The 27,382-nt window shown below is 37.1% G+C and overlaps 1 protein-coding gene across 2 annotated transcripts; it reads right to left on the bottom strand.

Moving 5' to 3' along the window:
- On the bottom strand, positions 1–27,195 carry olfml2a (olfactomedin-like 2A). 2 transcript variants are annotated; one of them, XM_079827818.1, is made up of 9 exons: positions 26,850–27,145; positions 25,389–25,973; positions 11,063–11,326; positions 8,740–8,847; positions 8,467–8,646; positions 8,123–8,390; positions 5,625–5,873; positions 3,599–3,784; positions 67–1,727 (listed from the first exon to the last, which is right to left on the bottom strand). In XM_079827818.1, the coding sequence occupies exons 3-9, from the start codon at positions 11,297–11,299 to the stop codon at positions 1,123–1,125; spliced, it is 1,833 nt and encodes a 610-aa protein (XP_079683944.1). In that variant the 5' UTR covers positions 11,300–11,326; positions 25,389–25,973; positions 26,850–27,145; the 3' UTR covers positions 67–1,122. The 2 variants fall into 2 exon arrangements, with proteins under 2 accessions (XP_079683943.1, XP_079683944.1); XM_079827817.1 differs by lacking the exon at positions 25,389–25,973 and having other exon boundaries at positions 1–1,727; positions 26,850–27,195.
- Positions 27,196–27,382: the final 187 nt, after the last annotated feature.

A 27,382-nucleotide genomic window follows, 5' to 3' on the forward strand; every position in this document is an offset into this window, starting at 1 on the left:
GGATACATCTTAAAATAATAATATTTATTTTCTTAAAACTTTATGGATTACTTAAACATTTGTTGTGACCTTTTTTGTGCTTTTTATTACACATTATTATTTATTTGCTGTTGACATGCAATCAAGTGTCAAAAACATTACATTCAGTTTGCAGATTATTTTAAAGTACATTATTTTCATAATAAATACTGTTAAAGTGTACTGCTTTTTCACAAGGCTAAGAAGAAAATATCAATAAATCTAAATCTTACTGTACACTCTGACCTAAAGTTATATCCCAGTATGTAAAACGTGTCTTCAATCATATATTGCAACATTTTAAAAATGTCAGACATCTGGAGATGGGGCGTTGTATGTCAGGTGGCATTGATTTATTGTATCTGAATCATGTATGGATGCATACTGTATCATACACCACATAGTGAAATACAAAATACAAAACATTACATTGTGTGTTATCAAATACATACACGGCAACTGATTTTAGAAAGTTTATTTGAACAATTTTATACAAAATGTGAAATTGTACACATATTGTAAATGCAATATACAAAACACTGTAACTCATCCAGTAGTAATCATAAGTAACCACATATGTTGAGTGACTACAATCTTAAATATCTGGGGATGATACATCTGAGCTTTATAATAGGTATACTGTACTACAACTTTTCCTTGAAAATATTTACAATGAGAATTTAATATTTTACAAAATGAATAGCTAAAATAATTAAATTTACATGACATTTAACATCCCATCCTCCAAAAATCTATATTATGTTGCTGTTAAATGATATTACAAAACATTTTGTGAATCTTGTAAACATTATGGCATAAAGCTGTGTAAAACCATTCAGGCTACTTTTTATATGTGTTCAGTATCCTTAACTGCGCCCCTATTTACAGTGGTAAAGGTTTGGGGACTGATAATGAACTACATAAAAATGAGACATGCAAGTCCTTAAACTCTTAAGTTGAGGGTGAAGATACATTCCCAAATAATGTTGACTGTTGTTTAACACCTCATCTCAATCATACCAATAAAGAAAACAATGTGCTCCTATAAATGGTGTATTTCCTTATTCACCAGGCCCAATTAAGAAGACGCCCAGACCCAGAGCTTCATTGGCCAACAAAGTGAATATTGTAGGTCAGCTGATGGCCATTGTCCCATGCATACAGAACCTTATCTTTGGGATTGTAGTCCACTTGTGTCACAAAGGCGTACTGATTCGTGAACGGCAAGCGTGGAGCGGCCTCCGTGTTTGTGTGCGTATCGTAGGCGTACAAAACCTCGCCCTCTCTCTGGTTGTAGACGTCAATGGCGTACAGCACGCCACACACGATGAAACAGTTTCCGTACGAGTTGCGCTTCAGCCCAGTCCTCCATGTTGTCTCCTTCTTCATGGAGAGGTCGCTTGGGTCCAGCTTGCTGATGACGATGACTTCATGTTGCGAGTAGTCGTAATCCAGCGCTGGGTAGATCACCCAGAGGCCGCTCTCGTCTACGGCGAAATCGATGTCTGAATGGCCTCGCCATTTCCAGGGCGTGGTGTCTTCGTAGACCGCATCATGTAGCTGAGTCCAAGCTGCCACGTAGCGCATGCGTAAGTCATATTTGATGATGTTTTTGGTGAAGGCTCGGTTATAATAGAAGGCACCGTTGTAGACAACATGACCAGTTCCTATCCAGTTGTAGGGAAGCTTGTAGAGGTTACTCCAGCGACCTATCATTAAAGAAGAAATCATGATTATGATCCAAATTGTTACACAATTGTTAGTTACACAATACAGCCCATCATGGATATTCTCAAACCTATTCTCAACAGCATTTAAAGGGTTAGTTCACCCCAAAACAACAAATGATGTCATTAATTCCTCACCCTCATGTCGTTCTCAAGCTGTAAGACCTTCGTTCATCTTCTGAACACAAATTAAGATATTTTTGATGACATCCGAAAGCTCTCTGACCTCTCCATAAACAGCGATTTAATTAACACTTTAAAGGTTCAGAAAGGTAGTAAAGACATCATTAAAATAGTCCATGTGTCTACAGTGGTTCAACCTTGATTTTATGAAGTGACGAGAATACTTTTTGTGCGCAAAAAACTAACAAAAATAACGACTTTATTCAACAATTTCTGTATCAGTCTCCTACGCACTTACATTGGTCAGCTCCTGCGTCAGCATCACACGCATCCGTCGTGGTGCTCACATGAAAAGCATTGGCCAATGGTGAGCCAGTGTGCTGATGTAGCTCTGACATAACCCGGAAGCACTGTACTGTATTTGTTACGTCAACAGTGTAGGAGACTGATAACCTGGCTCCGCCCTCCTATGTACGTCAGCTAAATTTTCATTTTCCTTTAGCACTCCATCTGGGATTGCGGTATCCACCTGTTTCCGGGGGGCGCTACTGTAAAAAAGAACGTGGGTACAACTTCCGGTGAGGTGGCGGAAGTAGTATACCAGTGGTATTTTGTGTGCTAGTTAGTGAAGAGGCTAAGTGTTTTTCGGATCATTGGCAAGGTTTCAAAATGATCCGATTTTATCAGATGGTGCCACAAGGGTTAAGTGAAGGTTACTGTGAAGCAACATTTGCAACATGAATGACACACACTAAACATTTCAATTTAGTACATTTATTCCTTAATTAATAATATCACAATACAATAAACAATACAATTTGTGTGCCCTTAATTGTCCTTACTTTACTGAACTTCCACAAAAGCTGCTGCATGACTACAACAGCGTCCTGGCCCTAGTGAACAACCCGCCGTCTGTACTTCACCAGTCACTGATGCTAGCACCCATGCCTTGTGATGGGATACGTGTAGGCTCAGGCTCAGCTCAATGTCCGCTTTTAGATCGTTTCCGACAGATACTGATATGCCTCTGAGCTTTTCAAGTTTGGATAGCATGAATGACTGTCACTGTTGAATGTCAATAAGGTATGTTTCCATCCACCTATTTTTATGCTCATTTTGGGATATCGTATCAAAAAATGCTGAATGGAAACGCCAAGATGCGCGTGAATTCTATAAATGCGCATAAAAAACGCATGCGCTCGTTTGAGTCGGATACATTTTCGATCCGATACGAAAACGTGCGCATAAACTACGATGGAAATGCATAAAGTCCCGCTTGTTTACTTCGAACCGGAAGACACTCCCACTTTTGACGCAAGGCTTCATGGGGCGTAGGAAACTTATGGATATTCTCTGGTTTTCTCAGATCAAATTTTAACCAGTCCAATCAGCGAACAGAGGGAGTGGCTGAGAACAATGACGTTAATGTTGTGTACAAGTTTGAGATGACATACGTCACGACCAAATGTTAGCGATTAGGTATGGCAGATCCAGTGTCTCTGGGCAGATCCAATAGTTTTAAACTTCAAAAGAGTACCTGCCTTCAAGGATGTACGAGAGTCTGGTAGGACCAGGCTAGGAGACTGACACAGACGTGAATGCGGTGGGCCTTGCTATATTTAAATACGGAACAGTGCTATTTCATTGCCCATAATTAGTAAACAAGAACTACTGCCCTGAACTACCATGCAAAAGGTTGTATTCACCCCTCTTTGTTTTATTGTTTTTACCTTGTTTGAAGTTCTCCAGGTTGCGGAACTCCACCAGGTTATTGCCGTAATAGTAGTTTGTAACATAGATCTTGTTGTCTTTGGCTACTGGGTCTTTCATCCAGGCTCCTTCATTCCGTCCATAACTGTGATGCTTCTCTGGGATCTCCACTGAAGCAAGGGTGCCCTCACAGTCTAGAGATTTACCTATTCAAATAATAATAAATACAATTCCATTTTACAAATGTCCCATGCATAAATATGCAAATCTAGATGGAATATGGAATAACTTTTTTCTCACTGCAGTTATGCTGATAATATAATATAATGTTTTTTATTACATTAAAAAAGTTATCATTATTTTTCATTAATATTGGAAATAATTGTGCTCATCAATGTTTTTGTTGAAGCCATGGAAAAATCTTTTCAGGATTTTTTGATGAATAGAATATTCAAGATAACAGCGTTTATTTGAAACAGAAATCGTTTGTAACATTATGAATGCATGTATTTTCTCTTTATTTTGATAATCCACTATAGACATTCTACTAACTATAAGTAACTTGTTAGAGTTTGTGTTAGTAAAATAACTTGACATGTGGCTGCAAAGTTACTTAGGCTACATTCAGACTGCAGGTAAATGTGGCCCAAATCAGATTTTTTTTTTGCTCATATGTGACTGTTTTGGTCATGACAGTGTGAACAGTACAAACCACAAAGAATCTGATATTTTCAATTATTTGATTTGGGCCACGTCCATATGTGGTACTAAATCCATACAGATCTGATGTTTTGCAATGGGACCTCAGTCTGAACAGTCCTATCAAAATTCATGCGACTTTTACGTCACTCTAAGATCAACATTCGCCACAATTCTGCACTCATGGGAGTCACTTCAAAGATTTCACATACCAGTCAAGACAGTTGCGAAAGGTAGTCAATAATGCGTCAGAGTTCACAAGTATTACATGTGAAAGCTCTATAAACAAGCAAAACATCATAAATGTTTAAAAACTCTCTTTTTTCGCATCCTCATCTTTGTTTTTAATATTGCCTGATTCGCTGGGTTCCGCGACAGATCACACAATAAATAAACGTATTACAGCATGATGTCTTTTAGTCATTCTTTTGCACATGGTTAGTCCAGGACCATGATCTGTTCACACTGATATTGGCCACATTTAAAACAACAATGTGAACAGCTATACAAAAAAAATCGGATCTGAGAAATAAATCGGAATTGATTACTAAGGCTCGCAATGTGAAAGTAGCCTTTATAGTCAGTAGAATTTCTGTTGGGGGAGCATTAAAATAAAGTGTTATCAGATATTAAGCAGCCAGTCTAATAGCCTATGGAATCTTGTTTCCGCTACAGAATAAAAAATTAAAAAGGTAATTGCGACATATCTTTTTTTCTCGCAATTGCGAGTTTACATCTCTCAATTCTGAAAACATTTTATTTCTCAGAACAGTGAGATAAAAACTTGCAATTGTGAGTTATAAAGTCCAATTCTGAGAACTTTGAAGTTATAAAGTCAGAATTGTGTGATATAGCCTAAAGTTGCAATTGTGAGTTATAAAGTCATAATTGAGAGAGTTTGACTTTATAACTCGCAATTGTGAGTTTATATCTGACAGTTCTGAGAAAAAAAGGCAGAATTGCGAATGATAAAGTCAGAATTGCGAGACATAAACTCATAATTGCAAGAAAAAAAAAGTCAGAATTGTGAGTTTATATCTCGCAATTCTGACTTTATAACTTGCAATAGTAAGGGGAAAAAGTCAGAATTGTGAGATTAAAAGTCGTAATTATCTTTTAAATTGTCTTATTCAGTGGCAGAAACAAGCTCCCATACTCTACTGATACTCTGATGAGAGTTAGTTGATTTGTAGTTGCAAATGTACTTATAGTTAGAAGAATGTCTAAAGTGGACTATGGAAATAAAGTGTTACCTTACTTATCCTTGCAGAATAAAAGTAAAAAGTATGAACCCCCCCATATATGTATGTGTATTGTGTCTGTATAGTCAGGCTAAATAAATTGTACCTGCTTTGTGCAAATGCGTCTTTCCTCCACTGCCCATTGGTTTCTCTGGTGCTGGTGTTGACAGGGTTGAATTCATGATGGCCACTTCACTGGTGGTTGCTAGTGTGGTGCTTGTTGTTGTCACAGCAACAAGCGTAGTGGTGGTTGTTATTGGCGGTAGGGTCGACGTTATTTCAGAGGTTTCCAAGACAAGCTCGGAGCCCCTTTTGTCCTCGGTTTGGTGGCCAGTGTGGGTTTTGGCTGGGTTTTCTGAAAAGAGCAGAAAGAGAAAGACAGGGAGGGCTTGAAAGGAAGATTACAACTCTTGGCCTAAAGTTTTACCCCAAGCATTTCAGATTCCTCACATCAAAAGAATTATTGATGAGATGTTGCACTCGAAGAAACTTCCTGCATTGTAACCCAGTCTCTGCCTGCAATGCTTGGATTCGACATTCCTACGCTGAGCCCATTTCATCTCATGCCATGTACAACATGATCTCCGTAAGACAATGTCAGTGGAGAGACCCTAATCTGAGCTTTCTCTTCCTGCACTGTGGGATCGTCTGGAACATTAAACATGTGGACATGAGCGCGGGAGAGAGTACATCAGATATTAATACATACTCCATCACTGCCATCTGTCATTCAAGGACACGAGGGCCATTACTGTAATAGTTCAGGACATCTCAGCAAACCTTTGATTATTTTCACTTCCCTGCATGTCACTGTTTTATATTTGATTCAAGAAAATTCTTGCTGATACTGTTGATGAAATGAAGAAATACAGACCGACCTTTCACTAAAATAACTAAAGTTTCTTACCGCCTCTCATTTAAAGGAATAGTTCACACAAAAATTTTAATTCTGTCATCATTTACTCACCCTCAAGTTGTTCCAAACCTGTATGAAATTCTTTCTTCTGCTGAACACAAAAGAATATATTTTGAAGAATGTCTGTAACCAAACAGTTGATGGACCCCATCAGTGATGCAATGTATAAACAACCCGCACCCGACCAACGTTTTCAACGAACCCGCCCGCAACTCGGACCGCAAAAAAAGGAAGAAAATATTGTACCGACCCGCTTCCTGACCCGCATTTTTTAAAAGTAGTAAATGCTCGTAGCGTCATTGGGCCATTGAGAAAATTATTCAGGCCCTGACGTGGTGCGCTCAGAGGTGCAGCGGAAAGTTCTTGAGGCGGCCCATCATTTTCCATTTCAGCTGTCTAGATGCATATTATTGATGAATGTGATGTTTATGTTTCGACCCTGCTTGAAGAATTCATCAGCGGGTTAGTCAACTGAGAGAAGGCCCACTTTTGGAAAAGTGTGAAAGCCCTTAGAAGCGCAAATTGTTATTTTTCTGAATGCTGTATGATATAGCCTAGTGTTATGTAATGAAGGCTTGATTTATTCATTTATTTCGTTTCATTTTCTTAACAATTAAGATGCTGCATGTGTTTATCCAGTCTAATCGAACTGTGCGTCTCTCCCCCGACTTTCCAACAAAAAACCCGCCCCCTCTCAGAAAATACATAAAACTGACTTTACTGAGCTATATGCGCTTAAAAGTAGCCTATTAAAATGGTATAATGGCATTGCTCAGGTCAACGTGTTGGGAAATAGGGCATTTTGTCCCGCGTCAGCATCTATTCAAAAGTTAATAACGCTCAACATTCAAAAGGTAAATAAGGATTTATTGATGACCCGACCGACCGCGACCCGAATATCATTAAAAATATTTTTGGATGACTCGTAACCGTGGGTGACCGCAGGCACCCGCTCATTTTGGATCAACCCGCGCATCACTGGACCCCATTGACTTCCATTGTATTTTTTGTTTGGTTACCCATATTCATCAAAATATCTTCTTTTGTGTTCAGCAGAAGAAATTCATACAGGTTTTGATCCAAATTGAGGTCAATAGTTGAGTCAATGATTCATTTTCATTCATTCATTTCTTTGGGCAAACTATCCCTTTAAAACAACAGCAAAACTTATAAAATGACTGTACTGTAAATTTCAGTTCCAGATTCATGAGAAGGAAACCCCTTTTCCTAACCATGGGGCATACTGGTGTTCGCAATTACTAAAGTGTTTAACGAGAAATAAGATATAAGAGGAAAGCGATTATGGAAGAATTTTATAGAGGATATGTCAGAGAGCCAGTCACACTTACAAGTATATAAACAATAAAAACGTTCTGCCTGTAATGTTGTATGTGCAGGTTCGCTGTTCTCAAAGCCTTGGGTCACAAAAAGGTACAGGTGCAAATAACATGTCCTATATCTCAAAAACTCAGCAAGGCAGTACATACATATCATGGATTGGTGGTTGCTTACTGGCCCAATCAAACCATGCCATACTCAAGTGTTTTCATGTTCAGGTATATTGAAGGGTTTTACCATTTTTATCACTCACAGTAAAGCCAGTTGCTTTTGGCTCTGGTAGAACTAAACTGAGGTGGCTTTCAGAAAACATTAATTGAACACAGATGTGATGTGCATGGTCTCCATACCTCTCTCTCCTCTCCCTGCTGAATGTGATTCAGAGTCCTCTGTCTTGGACGCTTTGTAGTATGTGATCCCCCTGATGACTCCCGTCTGGTGGACTAAGGCCTTGGTTTTGCTGGTGGGGTCTGGCTTTGCAGGTTTTGATGCTTTGGCAGGAGCCTCTTTCTTGGGCTTGACAGGTTTCTCCTTAGGCTGTTTGGGCGGAGGTTTGACAGCTGGGGGTTTCTTGTTGGGTGGTTTTATGGCCTCCTTGGACTTTTTACTCTCTGTGCCCTGGAATCATAAAGTTTTGAATTACAATTGTGCAATTGTGCGTGTGTACAATTGTGTTGGAGAAACCATGTGTTACCTGTGCTTTACTATCAGAGGCTGCGTCTTTCTGCAACAGCTGCAGTCCCAGGCTGGAAATCTCTTTCTTGATGCTCACCATAATGTCAGAGTAGTTCTCGTAGCGCTTTAGTTGATTAGACAGATTCACTACACTGTCTCTCACGAAATCGTTCTCCCTGGTAAGGTTTGTCTTTATGGTCTATGAAGAGATCATTAAAATAGTGTCACACTTCTGGCAATTTCTAGGAAGCTTGAAGCTTTCACATACAAGTCGGATCAATCTGATGGTTACCTCTTCTAATGTATTCATCTGAGACACAACCTTGTTCATGTAGGCATGGACCTTCATTAGATCCATACTGTACAATGTTCCTTCCAGCAGATCCACCATAGAATGGAGCTAAACACAAACAGAATAATAAAGAAAGTTTGTTTGAGCCACTCAAGAAATATCGGCTTGGCTCTTGGACACTGCTCTTTTAAGCACTGACAGCATCATGCTGCTTATTGCCACAGAAAATCAGTTAGACTCTTTCCACTTGGAAAAACAAACAAATTCTGCCAATGTGTTTTTTGTTAGTTTTTACCAGTTGAGGGATCAAAATTATTTTCTGTTGTAACCAACAGCATCTGTGGCATGCTTTCCATTAACAAAAAATCATTTTCACTCTCAGAAGAGAGGTTATTTTGTGTTTGGCACCTCTTAATGAATATGGTACAAATCCAGGCTTATGTAAAACATGACAAAGTAAGGCCTGAACATCTTTTTTTCTTTTTTTAATGCAAATTAAGACCTAAACATCTATAAAAAGTCAAAATTAAGACCTGAACATCTTTTAAAAATGCAGTGTATGTAGTTTTCCGTGAGTGTAAATGGTCTGCAAAGTTGTAAAGTTGAAAATGCACAATAAATAAAGTTACTGTTTCCCAAAAGAAAGAATCAACTCTGAACCACCTAAACAAGTCGTCAGGAATTCAAATCCCAATCAGTTACGGCTACACGTCACTAGCTAACACATTTGCACAATGACAACCTATGTTCTACGTTGTCCGCTCGCGAACAACTCGACCCGCCCTTCAACGCGGGATTCGCAAAACGCTTGCTCTTGAACGACGGGTTACTAACCAGTTTATTTGGACCAGCTTTCTCCTCAAAATCACAACCTGTAAGTATGAATAATTATTGTTGTACTGTATATATTTTCTACCGGGTGTTACTTACGTAGTTTAAATACATAGTTATGTGTTTTATATTACAGGGGTTTTCAAACTTTATGATGCCAAGGACCCCCAATATGATGAACCTTTTAAAGGGATTATATTTTTTATGTATGGAAAAACATTAAAAACTGTTAGATAAATAGTAAGTGTGACATTATAAATACTACATATTGTTTCCAAACAAAAAAAATTGGCTATATTTAAAGGGATAGTTCAGCCAAAAATGAAAATTATCCCAGGATAACGTCAGGATGAACGTCAAAATGAGTAGCATATCATTAAGAAACGTCCTGCTCAAGTCATCCTTGCGATGAAGGTTCGGGTTGAATAACTAGTTCTTCCAATGTTTTATCATCGGACTCGCGTTCGTATTAATATGGTAAAATCGACTTCATCGTTACTGTCTTTACAGTGTGTACAATCACAGAGCTTTAGGAAGCCGGACAGAGATGAAGTTCAGTTATGGTAATGGGAATTTAGCTTGCATCACGCGCTGTAATCGGTAGGCAAATCACAACAGACTGGGCTATCTGGCCAATCAGAGCAGAGTAGCTCGCAGAAAGGAGGGATTTAGAGAAACTGAATCATCTGACGAGTCATTTGAAAATCTTTGAAAAATGTGGTGATGTGCAATGTATTCTGTGAGAAAATTAAAGTGTTTTTTGACCTTTGATGCATGTAAATCTGTTGTAGGAGACCTCCAAAACAAAATTAGGAACCTTTAAAATAGCATAATAGGGATACTTTAAGAATACCAAATTAAGGCCTGAATATCTTTAAAAATGCCAAATTAAACATGAGCATCCTTAAAATGCCAAATTAAGACCTGAACCTCTTTAAAATTGCCAAATTAAGACCTGAACCTCTTTAAAATGCCAAATTAAGACCTGAACCTCTTTTAAAATGTCAAATTAAGACCTGAACATCTTTAAAAATGTCAAATTAAGACCTGAACATCTTCAAAAAAAATAAAAATGTCAAAGTAAGACATGGACATTTTAAATATCAATAAAAATGGTGAATGAAAAGAAGTTAATCTTTATAAAATGTTGATGACCAACCTCAAGAAGTCACACTAAATATATGAGCTTCTATTATTTAAATGTATTTTATATTAATTTTGCAATTTTTGCTATACTGTTGCTAAAATGTGTCTAAATACTGTTTTGGTTCATAACTGATTGAATGTAAATTTAACAGATTTTCTGAGGTGGTACGATCCAAATCCCTGTTTCAGTTCTTTTTAAAAAGTACTTTTATATCCGGTGGTTATAGTGCCACTTACCATGATACTGGAACAATATTTTAAAGAAAAGTTTCGAATAATATTATTTACATTAGAACACAGAATCAAGTCAAATATAAAAAAGAGTTTTGTTTGTTTAGTTTTTTACCTTGAGAAGTTCAGGAGCTTGTTTCCTGAGTTTTTCTGTTCTCCATTCATTCTCACAAGGGTTGAGTGAGGATGGAGGAGCCGTGCAAGAACATTTACAGTCAGAGCCTGAGCTCACCGTCTCCACAGTGTAAAAATCATCCACTCGCAAGCTTCCGTCGCGGAGCCTTGAGCATGCCTCAATACTCAACGGCCGCATCACGCACTTACAGCGGCAGTCTGAACCCTCAGATATCATCCGGACCGGCTCCGGCTCACCAAAAATCTGACAGAGATAGACAATGTGAGAAATTCAAATGTCAAACGAAAAATATAAAACACATTTACAACAAAACTTTTATACACTTCCGTTCAAAAGTTTAGGGTTGGTAAAATGTTATGTTTTTGAAGTCTCTTAAGCTCACCAAGGCTGCAGTAAAACAGTAATATTGTGAAATAGTATTACAATTTAAAATAACTCTAATTCTAAGTTGAATTTTCAGCAGCAAGCAAATTTTATTTATGTTGCACTTTTACAAACACATCAATGCCGTTCAAAGTGCTTTGCAGACTAGAAAGAAACAATAGATACAATAGTTAGTATAAAAAAATTGTATAAAAAAATGTATAAAATAATTTATAAAATAGGCTTAAAATACAAGAATAAGAATAAAGTTTACATGGATTAAAATATAAAAAATAACAAAAAATAATTTTGACAAACAAAATATATAAGCAATATAAGACATTACAGGAAGGTCAGACTAAAAAAATTGGTATATATATATTTTTTTCTCATTTTAAAATGTTCCATTCTAATATATTTTCAAATGTAATTTATTCCTGTGATGGCAAAGCTCAATTTTCAGCATCATTACAGTTCCAGTCTTCAGTGACATATGATTCTTCATAAATCATGCTTATGATGATTTGCTGCTCAACAAACATTTATTATTATTATCAATTCAAGTTGTGCTGCTTAATACATTTTCCCCCTCAGAATTCTTGGATTTATAGACAGTTCAAAAGAACAGCATGTTTTTGAAATATAAATATTTTGTAACATTATAAATGTTTTAACAATTATCACATTATCAATAAAATGCATCCTTGCAGAATAAAAGTATTAATTTCTTTCAAAAAAAAAAAAAAAATTGAATGGTGGTGTATCTTGTTTTTGAACGATTGTCATATTCATATGCTGTAAACATTTATATGATTTTTAGAATTATGTGAAGTGTAATGGAATAATCCTTATCATATCCAGCCTGAGCACGAAGATCCATATAAATCCTTCAAGAGTCAGCGGAATGACATGTGATGCAATTGTGAACTAAACAAGAAGTTTAACCCTTTCATGTCCCTCTTCAATCATCAGATTAAAGTCTTTCTGCACTTTAATTTACCTTGAACACTGTAACAGACTTTGCCTGTCGGCTTGAACCCTGATGCTCTGGAAGTGATCAGCCGTTACACTATGGCCTGTGAGGAACCCACTGCAGTGAGTGAAACTTTACCAGCAGGCCCTATAACACTTGCCCACAATTTGAACTCCCTACCAGACCTTCATAAACACATACTTTTACTTGATGGATCTGTGCAATTTTACATACGTTTAAAGTCTTATCTAAAGTGCCGAGTTACACAAAACACAAAAATCGATCTACATTTTATGAATCAAAACTACTAAAATGGGAGAAGATACAGAAAACGTCTCTTTTCTCTCTCACGCACACATCTGTTGTCAGTTAGCGCTAACTTTTACCATGGCACTGGCTTTGAAGACAGCCTGGGGCTTGAGATTCCCATAAATTCAGCACAGCGATGGGACCTGAGTGGATTTGCACCTTCTCCCATAAACAACTTGTTTTTAAACCACATCCTGCAGCACCTCACAGTTTGACAGAACAGCTCTCATTTCTCAATAACAGCCTTGCATGACATCCAGTGAGATACATGTGAATATCATTTACAGAGTATGTACCTGTGCCATAAAGCAATAATTGGACTGATATGAAGCACCATGAAAGCCAGGTGTTGTTGAATATGGAGGTTGTCCATATATGGCGCTCTACTCTCGGAGATGTCGGCCACATGTACTTCAAAAAGCTGAGGAGCTCCTGACGCTGACAGCACTAATAAATCTAGCTTCATGAACAGTAGCAGTAAAAGTGAAAGGAATATGTGAAGCCACAGGGGCAGAACCCACAGAACGGACAAATGCACAATGACGGCATACGATTAAGGAAGAAGAAATAAATGATGCACAGATGTGCTGCTTTTTTCTCAGACTGCCAAAACAACCTGCTGCTGTTGAGTGTGTAATGAAGACAGGGTTGTAGGAATGATCTGGAAGTTACAAAACCTTATTTCCTTGGCTAATGAATATGAATTAGGTGGCATAACTCCACTCTACTGATTGACAGAAGCTCTGCTTTGTTTTAAAGGGACAGTCCACCCAAACATGATTTTTTTTTTTACTCACAGTTTACTCACCCTCATGTTTTTCCAAACCAAACCTGTATGGCTTTCTTTCTTCCATGGAACACAAAGGCGATTTCCTAAAGAACGTTTCAACTGTTCATGTGTATACAGTGAAAGTCAATGGTGTCCAAAGTTGGTTTGGAACAATATATGGGTGAGCAAATTATGACAGAATTATCATTTTTGAGTGAACTATCTAAGCTCCAAGTTGTTCCAAACATATACGGCTTTCTTTCTTCTAACACAAAAGGTGATTTTCTGAAGAATGTTCCAACTGTTTATGTGTATACAGTGAAAGTCAATGGGGTCCAAATTTGGTTTGGAACAACATCAGGGTGAGTAAATGATGAAATAATTATACCTTTTGAGTGAACTATCTCTTGAAGTTCCAAGTTGTTCCAAGCCTGTATGGCTTTCTTACTTCTGTACTTTTCTGAAGAATGTTCCAACTGTTTATGTGTATAGAGTGGAAGTCAATGGTGTCCAAAATTGGTTGAAGGGTGAGTAAATTATGAAAGAATTATCATTTTTGAGTGAACTATCTATTTAAGAACACTCCAGTCTCAAGGACTGCTTTAGAACAACCCGATTGCTGGGTCTGTCCATTTTCAACCCAACTTGGGTTGTTTTTAACCCAGCATTTTTCAGAGTGTACTGTATTTGACTGACATCGGGCTCCGCCTCCATCTAACAGTGGCCCTTTTGCTCTCTGACTGTTTGCCCAAAGAGCTCAGGCCTGTCGTCTATCTGTACTGAGATTTAGAGGTCTCTATACATGCCCAGCCATAGCACATGTGGAACTGCTTAGAGACAGTGAAAGATTTCAGCCTTTCAGAAATTCTTCATTATAAGATCCGCTCTGTCTTTGAGATAGCCATTTGTCTGATCTCGCAACTGCCACGTAGTCGGGTATAATGGGTCTAAAGGCTCTGCGGGGTAAAAGGAACTTGTGGGTTTTTTTCTCTCTCAAAACAATAAATAGCAAACAAAAGACACCACAGAGCTTTCCTGAACACCTGTTTGTTGTTATGTGCTGTAACATTGTCCTGATCCATGAGGTCATCATGTGCAATGTCTAGGTTGTTTATGGGGTAATTTGAACATTTCATCATTTAAGCTTATGAGAATCCCTGCAATTATAGCAAACATTTTGAGACAAAAGCTTGAATAAAAAATGCCGTAAAATCATTGAAAGGTAGAATAATAACTACTTGAGAGATTTTGAAAGGTGAGTTTAAAAAACCTGGCACACCATTTGCTGACATGTTTTTTGTTGTTGTATGTATTTAAATACTACTTAAAATAAAACTAAATTAAATTAAAATAATAAATAATTTCATACTGTACATACATACATAAAAATGCTTTATCAATGGAAATGGAAGCGCAAAGGAGCGTTAGCTTTGACGCGCCTTGCTTAAACAGATCATTTGCCCATTTCTGTATAGATTCAAAAAGGATCCCAGCATCAGGAACAAGTGGATGGTTTATTTGTAATGCCGGCATGGATCGTGTCGGAGGATTATGTTTGAGAATATGACAACAGATTATTGTTTTGTAAACACAGCACATTTTGATATAGCATTTGCATAGGTGGGATGCCTGGTGCTCTTTTTTGATCACCTTTTTTCGTATCATATATTTAAGTCATTATCATAAATTAGGTATCATTTGAAAGCTTACAAACTCAAAATTCATCCTGTGAAAACCGTTTTGAAATCGGACATTGTGTTACCATGGAAACGGTACTCTAAATTATTCTAGCGGGCTCCTCCCCTAGTGGGCGGTGTCATGTTTCACATTACAACAATTATTTACTACTTTATAATTAAAATCTTTTCCAATCTTGACAAAACACATATTGTCGGAAAGGTCTGAGTCTCAAGGGTCCATATTTGGTGACTGTTTTGTGATGGAAGTGATAATTGGACAGAAATCTACAGGAAAACGCATCAAAAAAACAATCAATGGAATTTGAATGACACCCGGTGGCTATTTTTGGTATAGCGCCAAAACAAAATCTCATGGGGACTTAAATTTTTGTGATATCAACTTCAAATTTGGAACACAACTTGGTTAGACATATGGCTTTGATTGTATAGTAATTTTAGAGTACATTTTTTTCGTAAAATATATATATTTTATATGAAATAAAAAAATATTTAGTACAGTATTTTTCATTTACAGTAGATTTAAACTTCCATAACTCTTTCATACTTTCATATTTTGAATTGCTTTAAAACGAGACCAAACTTTGGTCTATATTCCAAAACATTCTTGAATTACAGCTCTTTAAGTTTGGATAGTGCATTTTCATGTGTATTCTCAAAAAGGGGGATGACAGTTAAGGGGTTTTAAGCAGTCAGCTGTATGGGATCTGACTACATTGCAAACAGTAAGCAAATGATTTCATAATGCTTTGGAAACAATGGTTTTATATGGATAATGTTTTCAAAACACTAACTCACGTGCGATAGCGAGTGGGCGTTTTATAAGGTTTCCTATGCAATGATGTTAGCCTATCATAACAGTGCCCCTTAAAAACAGCTCATTTCAGACAGAGGGTCAGAATGAGGGTTGTAATAATTGTTTTCCCGCATATACTGTATACTTGTTTTTTGGGGGACAGAAAACGTCATTAAAATGATAAGTTAACCTCAAAGAACATAAAAATAAAATAAAAAATAAAAATAAAAATAAAAATCTATGTCATGACCCCTTTAATATTTATACAAATTGAGCTAATCCATCAATATTCAATAAATTTAAATGTCTTGAGTGTTTATATCTTCAAATCATTATTTACTTTGTAACCATATATATATATATATATATATATATATATATATATATATCTGCCAAATGAATAAATGTAGTTATTAAAATTTAGAGGAAATTATTCTTATTATAGGCAGGGAATACCAATACGGATCAAAACTCTTATTAGCAGGGCTGAAAATCCTTGTGGAGACTTTAATCATGCAGTTCCATGACAACCACACAATAATGCACACAGGGTGCCACACAGAAACGGAGCTACTGTCAGCTTGAAGTGGAAGGATTTAATAAAGCTTTGCTGTTCTTTTGTGTAAGCTCCGACTGATAGGGGACGTTAAAAAGATTTAGTCTGACAGTAATTTGCCCAACTCCTCAAAAACACATTTTATCCTCTTTTTAAAATTACCTCAGAATGGCTAAACGAGTTAATTAGGTGAAAAGTCCTGCAACACTTGCAAACATACTCACACACACACACACACACACACACACACACACACACACACACACACACACACACACACACACACACACACACACACACACACACACACACACACACACACACACACACACACACACACACACACACACACACACACACACACACACACACACACACACACACACACACACACACACACACACACTCAGTGTCTATAAGGCCTAGTGGGCTTTGACAATAAGAGCCCTTGTTAACTGGAATGAAAGAGTGTGTTATGGTCATTTTGGTGTGTGCATCAGGCATCAAGGCATACTCAGTTCTCTGTAGACTCTATAGCTTCCCAAACACTCTCTAATACACGCACATATGCATTATACACTTCCCCGCCAAAAAAAAGTCACTGTTTGGATTTAAATAGGCAAATGCTTAAGAATCTATGATTGGATCATTATTACAATGATTATGTTTCTAGCATGTTTGGCAACAGTTCTTTTTCATTATTTTACTTCCATATAAATTAACCACTAAATGAACTGTCCAGTAAGTGTGCGTTATAAAGAGGTCTTTATCACACATATTTAGGTCCAATCAATTAAACAAACAGCATTCCAACAGTTCCAGCTCATGCACACAAACACATTTGTTATCTAAACCTGTTACACTGACATTTGGTGACTGTACCGGTGTACCTCAGTCTGACCAAACAGGGAATGGACTGCTATCCTGAGATAAGATAGTTGTTTTTCCAAAAATACTTGGCAGGAGCAGTTGTCAACATTGGCCGCTTTCCTGAAAAAGCCTCTTAACCTAATGACCTCATGCCTGGTGAAGTAGTTCAGGTTATGAGTCTGATCTCTGTTTCAATGAGGTGTTGTCAATGGCCGGCTCATCTTCTTCCTTTAATCTAGTGCTTTGAAACAACAATAACGCAAGCTTATGGCTAGAATTCAAGATGATCCCACACTTAAAAAAACATGTGAAACTGTCTAGAGCTTTCTGAAATTTCAAAGATACATTTCTTTGATGTGCACCAGGGTCACGGTTCATATCAAGTGGGCCTGCATTATTCTGCTAAACAAATAACACACACACACACACACACACACACACACACACACACAATAAAAAAGAATCAGCATCATCATTACTCCAGTCTTCAGTGTCTTCAGAAATTATTCTAATATGATAATTTACTGCTCAATAAAAAATGTTCTATTATTATCAATTTTGAAAACAGTTGTGCTTCTTAATATATTTTTTTTCATTACTTAATAAAATGGAATAGAAAGTTCAAAAGACTGCATTTATTCTTGCTGAATAAAAGTATTAATTTCTTTAAAAAAAACAAAAACTTTTGAATATATTACATTATATATATACACTCTAAAAAAAAAGGTTCTATATAGCACCAAAAATGGTTCTTCGTCGTAATCATAGAGGAACCACTTTTGGTGCTATATAGCACCATATCTTAATTGAATCAACTGCGGTTATTACAGCCTTGAAGACACTTGACCAAATAATGTCTCTAGATCTGAAGACACAGACCTCTCCATCACTCCATTCCACCAGGACACACACATGCCATTAGGACAGACGTGTCAATTAGCCCCAAACTAGCTTAGTGAGCACTTGTTGATTTTGGGGACACACAGCTACATTCCAGATGAGCGTGTTTATGTGCCACAGCTCACTCTGAACCTCAAACTCTCCATGCTCTCAGCACAGCCAAGAGATGCGAGACGTTTCTGGCTCAGAAAGTCAAACAGATGGTTCACGCTGAACAGAATCAGACTCTGTATCTCAGATACTGTGATTTCATTCAATATCCGATTATAACACAAGATGTACTATTTAATCATTTTTAGTACAAGTAATCATTGCATGTTTGTATCCCCTTGTGAAAAGAGTACTTTTAAAAACAGTACTTTTTATGGAAAGGAAAGAATATACTTAAGTGCGAAAAACCCTTAATTGCCTGTTATTTGCAATTAAATGAAAATGTATTATAGTTTACATTTATATTAAATGCAATTAGTTGAACTTATGGGCCCTATCATACCCGACGCAATTGTTTTTTGCTAGTTTCAGCCCGACGCAGTTTTCATTTTCACGTCCAGCGCCAAGTTGTTCAAATAGCAAATGTACTCACGCCCATCTGTTCGCTCATGGCTGTGCTGGTCTGGAAACAAGGTGTGTTCAGGTGTATTGTTGGTGCGTCGCCATTTTGAGGCAACTGAAAACTACTGCGCCATTGACCAACAAATACCTGGTCTAAAGTCAATAGCGCAGTATTTTTTGTGTCATTTAAAGGGTGTGTTAGTAATATGTGCCTATAGGCTATAGTCTTTCCATCTTTTCATGTAAATGGCGAATCCGCCATGGTGCAAGCGCAACTGGCTTTTAAAGGGAATGGGAGATGAGACTCTGATTGGTTTATTGCAGGTTAAGCCCAAAACACACCCATGACTCATTAAGAGACTAGGTACAACCCTTTTGGACCATGCACTTGCCACATGCGCTTCAGACCATGTGTTCAGATAATTAAAACAGGGCCCTAAGTGTTTTTGACCCACTTAAGTAGGACTTTAATGTCATAATTTCTTCTATTGTCTTTGGTAAAAGTGAACTGCTGAATGTACTGACAAGCATTGACGGTAAACTAATATAGAATTTAATGTTTTTCTTTTGTTTGTTTTTTAAATATATTTGTAATTGGACATTTGTAATTATGAAACAGCAATTTAGTACAGTTTAAATGTAATATTGAATAACAGACTTCAGTTGAAATTATAATCAAGTACTTTACATGTGTTTTAGTATGTTAGTCAACACGTCAAAATAAGTGTACTTCTTTAAAGCCCAACAAATAATTAATTATTTAAAATATACTTAAAAAACGTATAATTTGACATTATTACAACGTGCACTTTTTAAAAAGTACATTAGAAAACAGTCATGAAAGTGTACTCTCTTTAAGTACATTCAAGGCTTGCTGCCTTTTATTTAATTAATATTAAACTATCTGCAAATACGATTTGAAGTAGTGCATATTTAATACAATTAAGTGCACTTATTTTTCATAAGGGTTTATCTGCCTCTCTCCAAATTTCAAGATATCAAAAAGTTAATTTGAAGATAATAAGATGCATACGCGATAAAGGGCAAAAGTGCACATCAAGGGCAAATGACGGCCACAAAGGGGGTGCTCACTTCTGAAACCTAAAATGACAAAGGGCCTGTCCCAAATGGCACACTTGATATGCACTTTCGGTCTTGTGGACTTACAAACGCACGTGTCCGTTAGGTCCACGAGACCGTAGGGTGTCCCATTTGTCATTTTAGGTTTTGCAAGCACACCCTTTGCAGTCGATACACTTTTGCAGAGCCCGCACTGGTGCGCTCTCCACAGCAGACTTCTTCCCAACAGTCAAAGCGGTAATACATCGCGAAAGTGCGGATTCAGAGGAAGATCATGAGAGTTTAGGGTGCCATTTGGGGCTGGGCCAAATAGGTCACTCTACAGTCTTGTGGACTTACAGACACTCGCATGCAGCGGCCATTGTATGTCTACAAGACCAAAAGTGCGAATGAAGTGTGCTATTTGGAACCGGGCCAGTATAATAAAAAAAACACCACTGGTTCACTAAAGTGTTTCATTTATGACAAAATAATTGTCAGCATAACCAGCTCTTTTGCCAAGTAATGATGTTTCTCTGCCTAGTTCAGTATGGGTATGAACATGAATTCGGGCTCCAGAAAAGTTATCCACTAATCATTGGGACACTGATGACTCAGTTTTCAAAGCAATTACGTAATTTGTGCATTAAAACGTCACTATTATTTAGTATCAACAATGCTATATAACACACCAGATTTGATTTGATTTGTATGACTTGTTTTGTTTATCATGCATTTGGGCATGATGACTAGTTTTTAAAGTGCGCTGAGGAAATTTGAATGGAGCAAGTTCACTGGCTGAACTAAGGAGCCATTTGAGACACACCCATGGTTCATTAATCTAATGCTGTTTATGTAGTCTATGCTTTATGGTTTCCAGGCAACTTGTCACAAAATATTCAGTGGCCTTGAACATGGCTTATCCAATCAGAATTTAGAGTCAGAACCACTTCTTCTATAGAAACCAACAGTGCCCGCCCACTTTTTCAGCAACGCTGGTTCCGGAAGTATTTTTTCCATTCATTAATCCCATATAGAGATTTAAAAAAAAGTCTTTGTTAAAGCGTTATAAGCCATGAACCAAGACAGCTGTTATTAGGTGAATCATAACATTGCAAACTTTTATTTGAAGCAAAAAATTATTGGAAAAACAGACAAAAATACAAATGTATTTAGTGAGGTAAATAACTACAATCCCATGAAGCATTGCAAACAACAACATTGAATAAAAAAATATTAAACTCATTAAAAAATACTGAATGTATATAAAAAGATATATATATTTGAAATTCATGCAAAATATGCATATATATCCCAATATTAAATATTTTGAGAGCATAAGGAGACCGGCTCAATTGCATCAATCACAGTGATTCATGGGAGTGGGTGGAGCTTAAGAACTATATTGTCGTGTTTTGCTTGATATATGCATATTGATCCCAATATTTAAGTATTTTAAGAGTGTAAGGAGACCGGCTCAAATGCGTCAATCACAGTGATTCATGGGAGTGGGCGGAGCTTAATAACTATATTGTCGTGTTTTGCTTAATATATTTGCATTTTTATCCCAATATTTAAGTATTTTGACAGCGTAAGGAGACCGGCTCAATTGCATCAATCACAGTGATTCATGGGAGTGGGCGGAGCTTAAGAACTATATTGTCGTGTTTTGCTTGATATATGCATATTGATCCCAATATTTAAGTATTTTAAGAGTGTAAGGAGACCGGCTCAAATTCGTCAATCACAGTGATTCATGGGAGTGGGCGGAGCTTAATAACTATATTGTCGTGTTTTGCTTAATATATTTGCATATTTATCCCAATATTTAAGTATTTTGACAGCGTAAGGAGACCGGCTCAATTGCATCAATCACAGTGATTCATGGGAGTGGGCGGAGCTTAAGAACTATATTGTCGTGTTTTGCTTGATATATGCATATTGATCCCAATATTTAAGTATTTTAAGAGTGTAAGGAGACCGGCTCAAATGCGTCAATCACAGTGATTCATGGGAGTGGGCGGAGCTTAATAACTATATTGTCGTGTTTTGCTTAATATATATGCATATTTATCCCAATATTTAAGTATTTTGACAGCGTAAGGAGACTGGCTCAATTGCATCAATCACAGTGATTCATGGGAGTGGGCGGAGCTTAATAACTATTTTGCCGTGTTTTGCTTGATATATGCATATTTATCCCAATATTTAAAGGAACTGTATGTAGGATTGTGGCCAAAACTGGTACTGCAATCACTTTCAAATTACTGTAGATCGGTGTATCCCCTCTCCCCCTCCCCCTGACTTCAAGGTTGCCAGATAGGCTGCAGGATCCAGCAGGAACGTAGGCTGCTACAAGGAGCTTCCAATGGCAAGTGACGAGTCCTACACAGGTAACTAGAGCAGAGCTGGCAACCCGAATGCCGAAACACTACTGACTGGTAGATAGGTGGAGGGTGGCGCTTCAGGCCAAAACACAACATGTCAACATCAACATCAGTTGAGGGCTGCAACTTCACTTTTAAATTACAATATCCTGGCCGGACTACTGTTGTCAATGATATAAGTATTTGAAATTAACATGATTTCTTAATGTCTAGTGACATATCAGGGCCATTTTATGATTAATTGAAATACATTTCTTACATACAGTTCCTTTAAGTATTTTGAGAGTGTAAGGAGATCGGCTCAATTGCGTCAATCACAGTGATTCATAGGAGTGGGCGGGCGGGGCTTAAGAACTATTTTGCCGCGTTTTGCTTGATATATGCATATTTATCCCAATATTTAAGTATTTTGAGAGCGTAAGGAGACCGGCTCAATTGTGTCAATCACAGTGATTCATAGGAGTGGACGGGGCTTAAGAACTATTTTGCCGCATTTAGCTTGATATATGCATATTTATTCCAATATTTAAGTATTTTGAGAGAGCAAGGAGACAGACTCAATTGCGTCATATGCATGGAAGTGGGCGTAGTTGTTTTGCTTCTGGCGGCTCTCTGACTGGTGGAATTTTCTGTACATCATCATGGGTAATGTAGTTTTTCACCATGAATTCTGCTGTTAAACACAATTATTTTAAACAATAAGTTGAAATAATGCAGACTGACAGCTTTTACCATCAATTAACAACCTTGTAGGACTGTCTTTAAAGGTTTATATCGTTAAAAATATCCCTATGGAGAGAATGAATCGAGTTTTTACTTCCAAGCCGCATCTATTTAACATGAACATCAAAAAACTACAATCATTTGTTGATTTTAACAGAGAGTGCAGAAAGCACTTGAAAATGAATGTCGAGAAACCCAAATACGCATATATGCTGCAAATAGCCCAGGTTCATGCTGGCAAATAAAGATGACCCAAACATCATCTGCTGTGGCAGACCATGAGTTATAATAGTGCTGGATGGTCAGTGCCTGCCAATAGAAGGGCCACCAAAGGTCCAGATCTTGCTCACCACACAACCAATGTATTTCCTGTTCATTCAGTAAACACACAGAGGTCAAAGATCAACTCTTATGTAAAGGTCTATATAAAAGTATATTGGCATTGTTGCAGCATTTTGAGGCTCAGTGTCTGGTCTGGATAAAAATATGACAGCCCTTCAGCTATGATGGCCATCATTTACCGTGACGGCTCGGTAAAAGATGTGACGCATTAAATGGGACACAGATGTTCCCCGGTTACTCCTAGTTTAAATCTTGTGGTAGAAGTGTTACGACAGTTTCATAAACAGGAACTGCTTCAGTCTTTGATTGGCATTGTGTGAGGTAATGTCCCAAGAAACTACAACCGATAGTTTGATATTAACAAAACACAGCAGCTGACCTTTCTCTGCCTCTGTTCTGTTTTAGCATCAACCCCATAATTCTTCCTCCCTCCACCTTTGTCTCTCTGTGCATCATTTCCAAGACTGATCCACATTTTTGGCATGTCAAGTTAGTATATTTTATGTTTAATGTTAAATAGCATGTATTTAAAAAGGATTTTAATTTTAAATCACTTCCATGACAAATCTAATCACGTGACTACCAGTTTTGGGTGTAACTACTAAGTAATTAGTTACTGTATTTTAATTACTTTTCCCTTGAAAAAGTAAAGTAACGGATTACTCTTATTTTTTTTCTGTAATTTAATTAGTTACTTATGATGTGATCCTTTCAAATTTCGAATACTTTGGTCAGTTAATAAGAATAATTGATGTAGTTTTAAAAGAGCCGTTTCATGTCTATCCTTGAATCACTTAACTAGTCGATGTTGATATAGGATTTAGAAAGTGATAAGTAATAATTAATCTAATTACACTTTTGAAGATGTAATTAGTAACTAGTAACTAATTACTTTTTTAGAGTAACTTACCCAACACTGGTGACTACAAAGTAGTTTTAGGGTCCATGACATGATGCTTTATTTGTCTGTATCAAATAGTTTATTCAAAATACATTCCAATGTATTTTACATGTATTGTATACTAATAATACGATTTAAAAACTTTATAAATACTTTGAGATATTTTTATTTTGGTGTTTTTTAATCATGATTCAGATGTGTTTATTCTCTATTTTCGTATTATTTACTATTTTATTATTTATTTATATTTTTAATAGCTTTTATTTGTTTTAATTTTAGGTAGACATTTTGTTATTTGCTTTTGTCATTTTCATTTTTTGTTTTATTTAGCTTTAATTTATATTTATTTTAGTTTTATTCATTTTAGTACTTCAACTTATTTATTTCAGTTAGTTGCCAAGTCAACATTTCAGCTTTGTTTTAATGTCTGCACATTAATTTAAATAGTTGTAGTTTGGTAAATACATGTATTCAAAGTGTATATAATGAAGTTACACTTTTTACTTAATTTTTTTCACACCAAATGAGTTAATACATAAAAATGATACAACATTTCATTAACCCTCTAGGCAACAGATAAATGTCTAAAGGACAAATAAATTTGGCTCTTTGGTTTGAGCTTTTTTTAACACACAGATTTTTAGTTTTTACAAAATGTTCAGCTAATTATCCCACATTAGTAACAGGTTTTTGTTATCACAGACCTGCCTATGCTGTTTTAACCTTCTCACCTTTTCACACATTTATCCAACGGGGCAACGACAAAGTCGTTTTTTTTTTTTAAATTCACAACATAACACAATTAGTCAGGGTTACTGAGTTGGTGACTATCATTTAAAATGAGTCAAGACCTCTCTCTCTCTCTCTCTCTCTCTCTCTCTCTCTCTCTCTCTCTCTCTCTCTCTCTCTCTCACACACACACACACACACACACACACATACACACACTCACACCCAGTCATAAGAGGGCAGTGCATGTTTCTGTGGGACCGACAGGGCTGCTCTTAAGTGCTACAGCTGTGTAAGCAGACATATATTGTTTTTAACCCCAGCAGAACTCGACTCCAATTACCATACTAGGCACCAAGCCCAAAACACACTCACACACCCTATCAGGGTCAGTTCTGAAACAAATGTCATGGTTTTCTGAGGAAATGACGGCTGTGCCGTCTGTCCAAAAACGTTATTGAGGGACATCTGTCTCTGGTTGTATCAGCAGCCTCAGTTAACACAGCTGAGGTTTGATATACTGACTCATCTGTGTCTAAAACAGGGACAAACAGAAGAAAATAAATACATTAGGGAGCTTTGGGAGTTCAGCTACTTTACAGTTCAGAATGGTGTACTGTAAACTATCAAAGCAAGCTGCATTGTGGTCAGTTCTCACAGTTATAGCCTAGAAGGCCTGGGCTGGATTTCGAGTAAGGTCAGGGGTCTAAAATGCCAATTAAATTATATTGCCATGCCATCTCAAGGATTAAAGACTGGAATGTTCTGGCAGTGCCAGGAGTAATTTAGGCCAAGGCATATGCGCCAAAATATGTTGCCTGCCGCTCTGGGAGGGGAGATTGTGTGAGAAAGCTGATTTGTTAAGTGTTGTTTGAGTTATTCTGAATGATCTGACTGTCTGCGAAAACCTCCCTTCTTCCATATGGGCTTTTCTGTCCAGTTGCACCACGTCAGATCTGGAACACTGTGAACACACGGACAATTCGAGTGATGCAAATCCCAGTGCTGTTGGACTAAATATCAGCCTCCTGACCAATCAAATTCATGGACTGGAAATAACATTTGTATTGTATTGTATAGTTGTCACTAGAATGAATAGCCTACACTGTAAAAAAAAAAAAAAAAAAAAAAGTTGCTGCCTTAAATTTTTAAGTACAATCAATTTGTATGTTTAAGTAATTTCAACTTAAATTACATTAAACTGACTTAAAATAATGAATCTTGTATAACATAAAAGTTTAAAATTGCTTAACTTATTTTGATGAATTAAAGCAATGTAATGTATTTAACATTAATATAAAATAATAATAAAAACCATACATATTGTGAACTTAATGACCTCAAACTTTTGAACGGTAGTGTAGGATAATGACTTCATACAGATGTCATGTTCCATGATTCTTTATTAAGTCCTATTAACATTATACATTTGACCTCGTGGAATTTCACGTTTCCTTAACGTTGATTACAGGACACGTCATTTCACAATCCCCAGATGAACTTCCATTTCAAAATCTCACGAATGCTCCAAATACAGACACTCCCATGATCCAGTACTATTGCAAAATCAAGAAAATGCTGTCTGCTCTTTATAATTTGGCTGGAGGTTGGATGTCCAGTCTTCAACTCTGCCAAAAACACCATGCGCAACAAACGAATGGCAAGCCAATATTAAAGACAAATTAATCTAGTACAACGATGATAAATGCACTTGTCAAGTCATCGAAACGATATCATACACTAATAATCATGTTTATTGCAAAACCCTGTTAAGCAAGCTGTGCGTAATCTGTGCGTAAAATGCAAGTGTTCTGTTCAAAGCAATAACGAAACGTCTTACCTTGTTAATAGCTCTTGCATCTCTGGCCAAAAGAAGCATATACGTTAAAATACTTGCGTAGATCCACATTTTTCATTAACTAACACGAGTCCCTTTTTTGCACACCTTCCACCTGATGATATGATTTGGCGTCTCTGAGAGCACCTGTCTCCTCAGCCTGGAATTATGAGCCTAGATCCACTAGAATACAGGTTTACGGCTCCATGATTACAGGTCGGTGCCATGCAGAGTTGTGTATGTTGTGACGCGCAACTTCAGTGTAAGCAGCAGCTCGAGTTTGCTCCGCGCAGATCTGTGATGACCGCGCGCACACACCCACCATCACCAACTCGGACACTCTGTCTGTGCCAATGCAAGGCGGGGAACCACTGGCACCACTCCTGTGCAACAAGGACCTTTATGTTTCGTGCGTCTGTGCATTTCCAAGGACATTTAAAAGTGACCGATGACCACTATAATTATATTTATGTAGCCTAATAAAAAGTTATGGGTAGCCTGAGGCTACTTCGTGGTTAATGCTAGATGCATGTTCT

Source organism: Gobio gobio (assembly GCF_949357685.1).
Source record: "Gobio gobio genome assembly, chromosome: 10".
NCBI lineage: Eukaryota > Metazoa > Chordata > Actinopteri > Cypriniformes > Gobionidae > Gobio > Gobio gobio.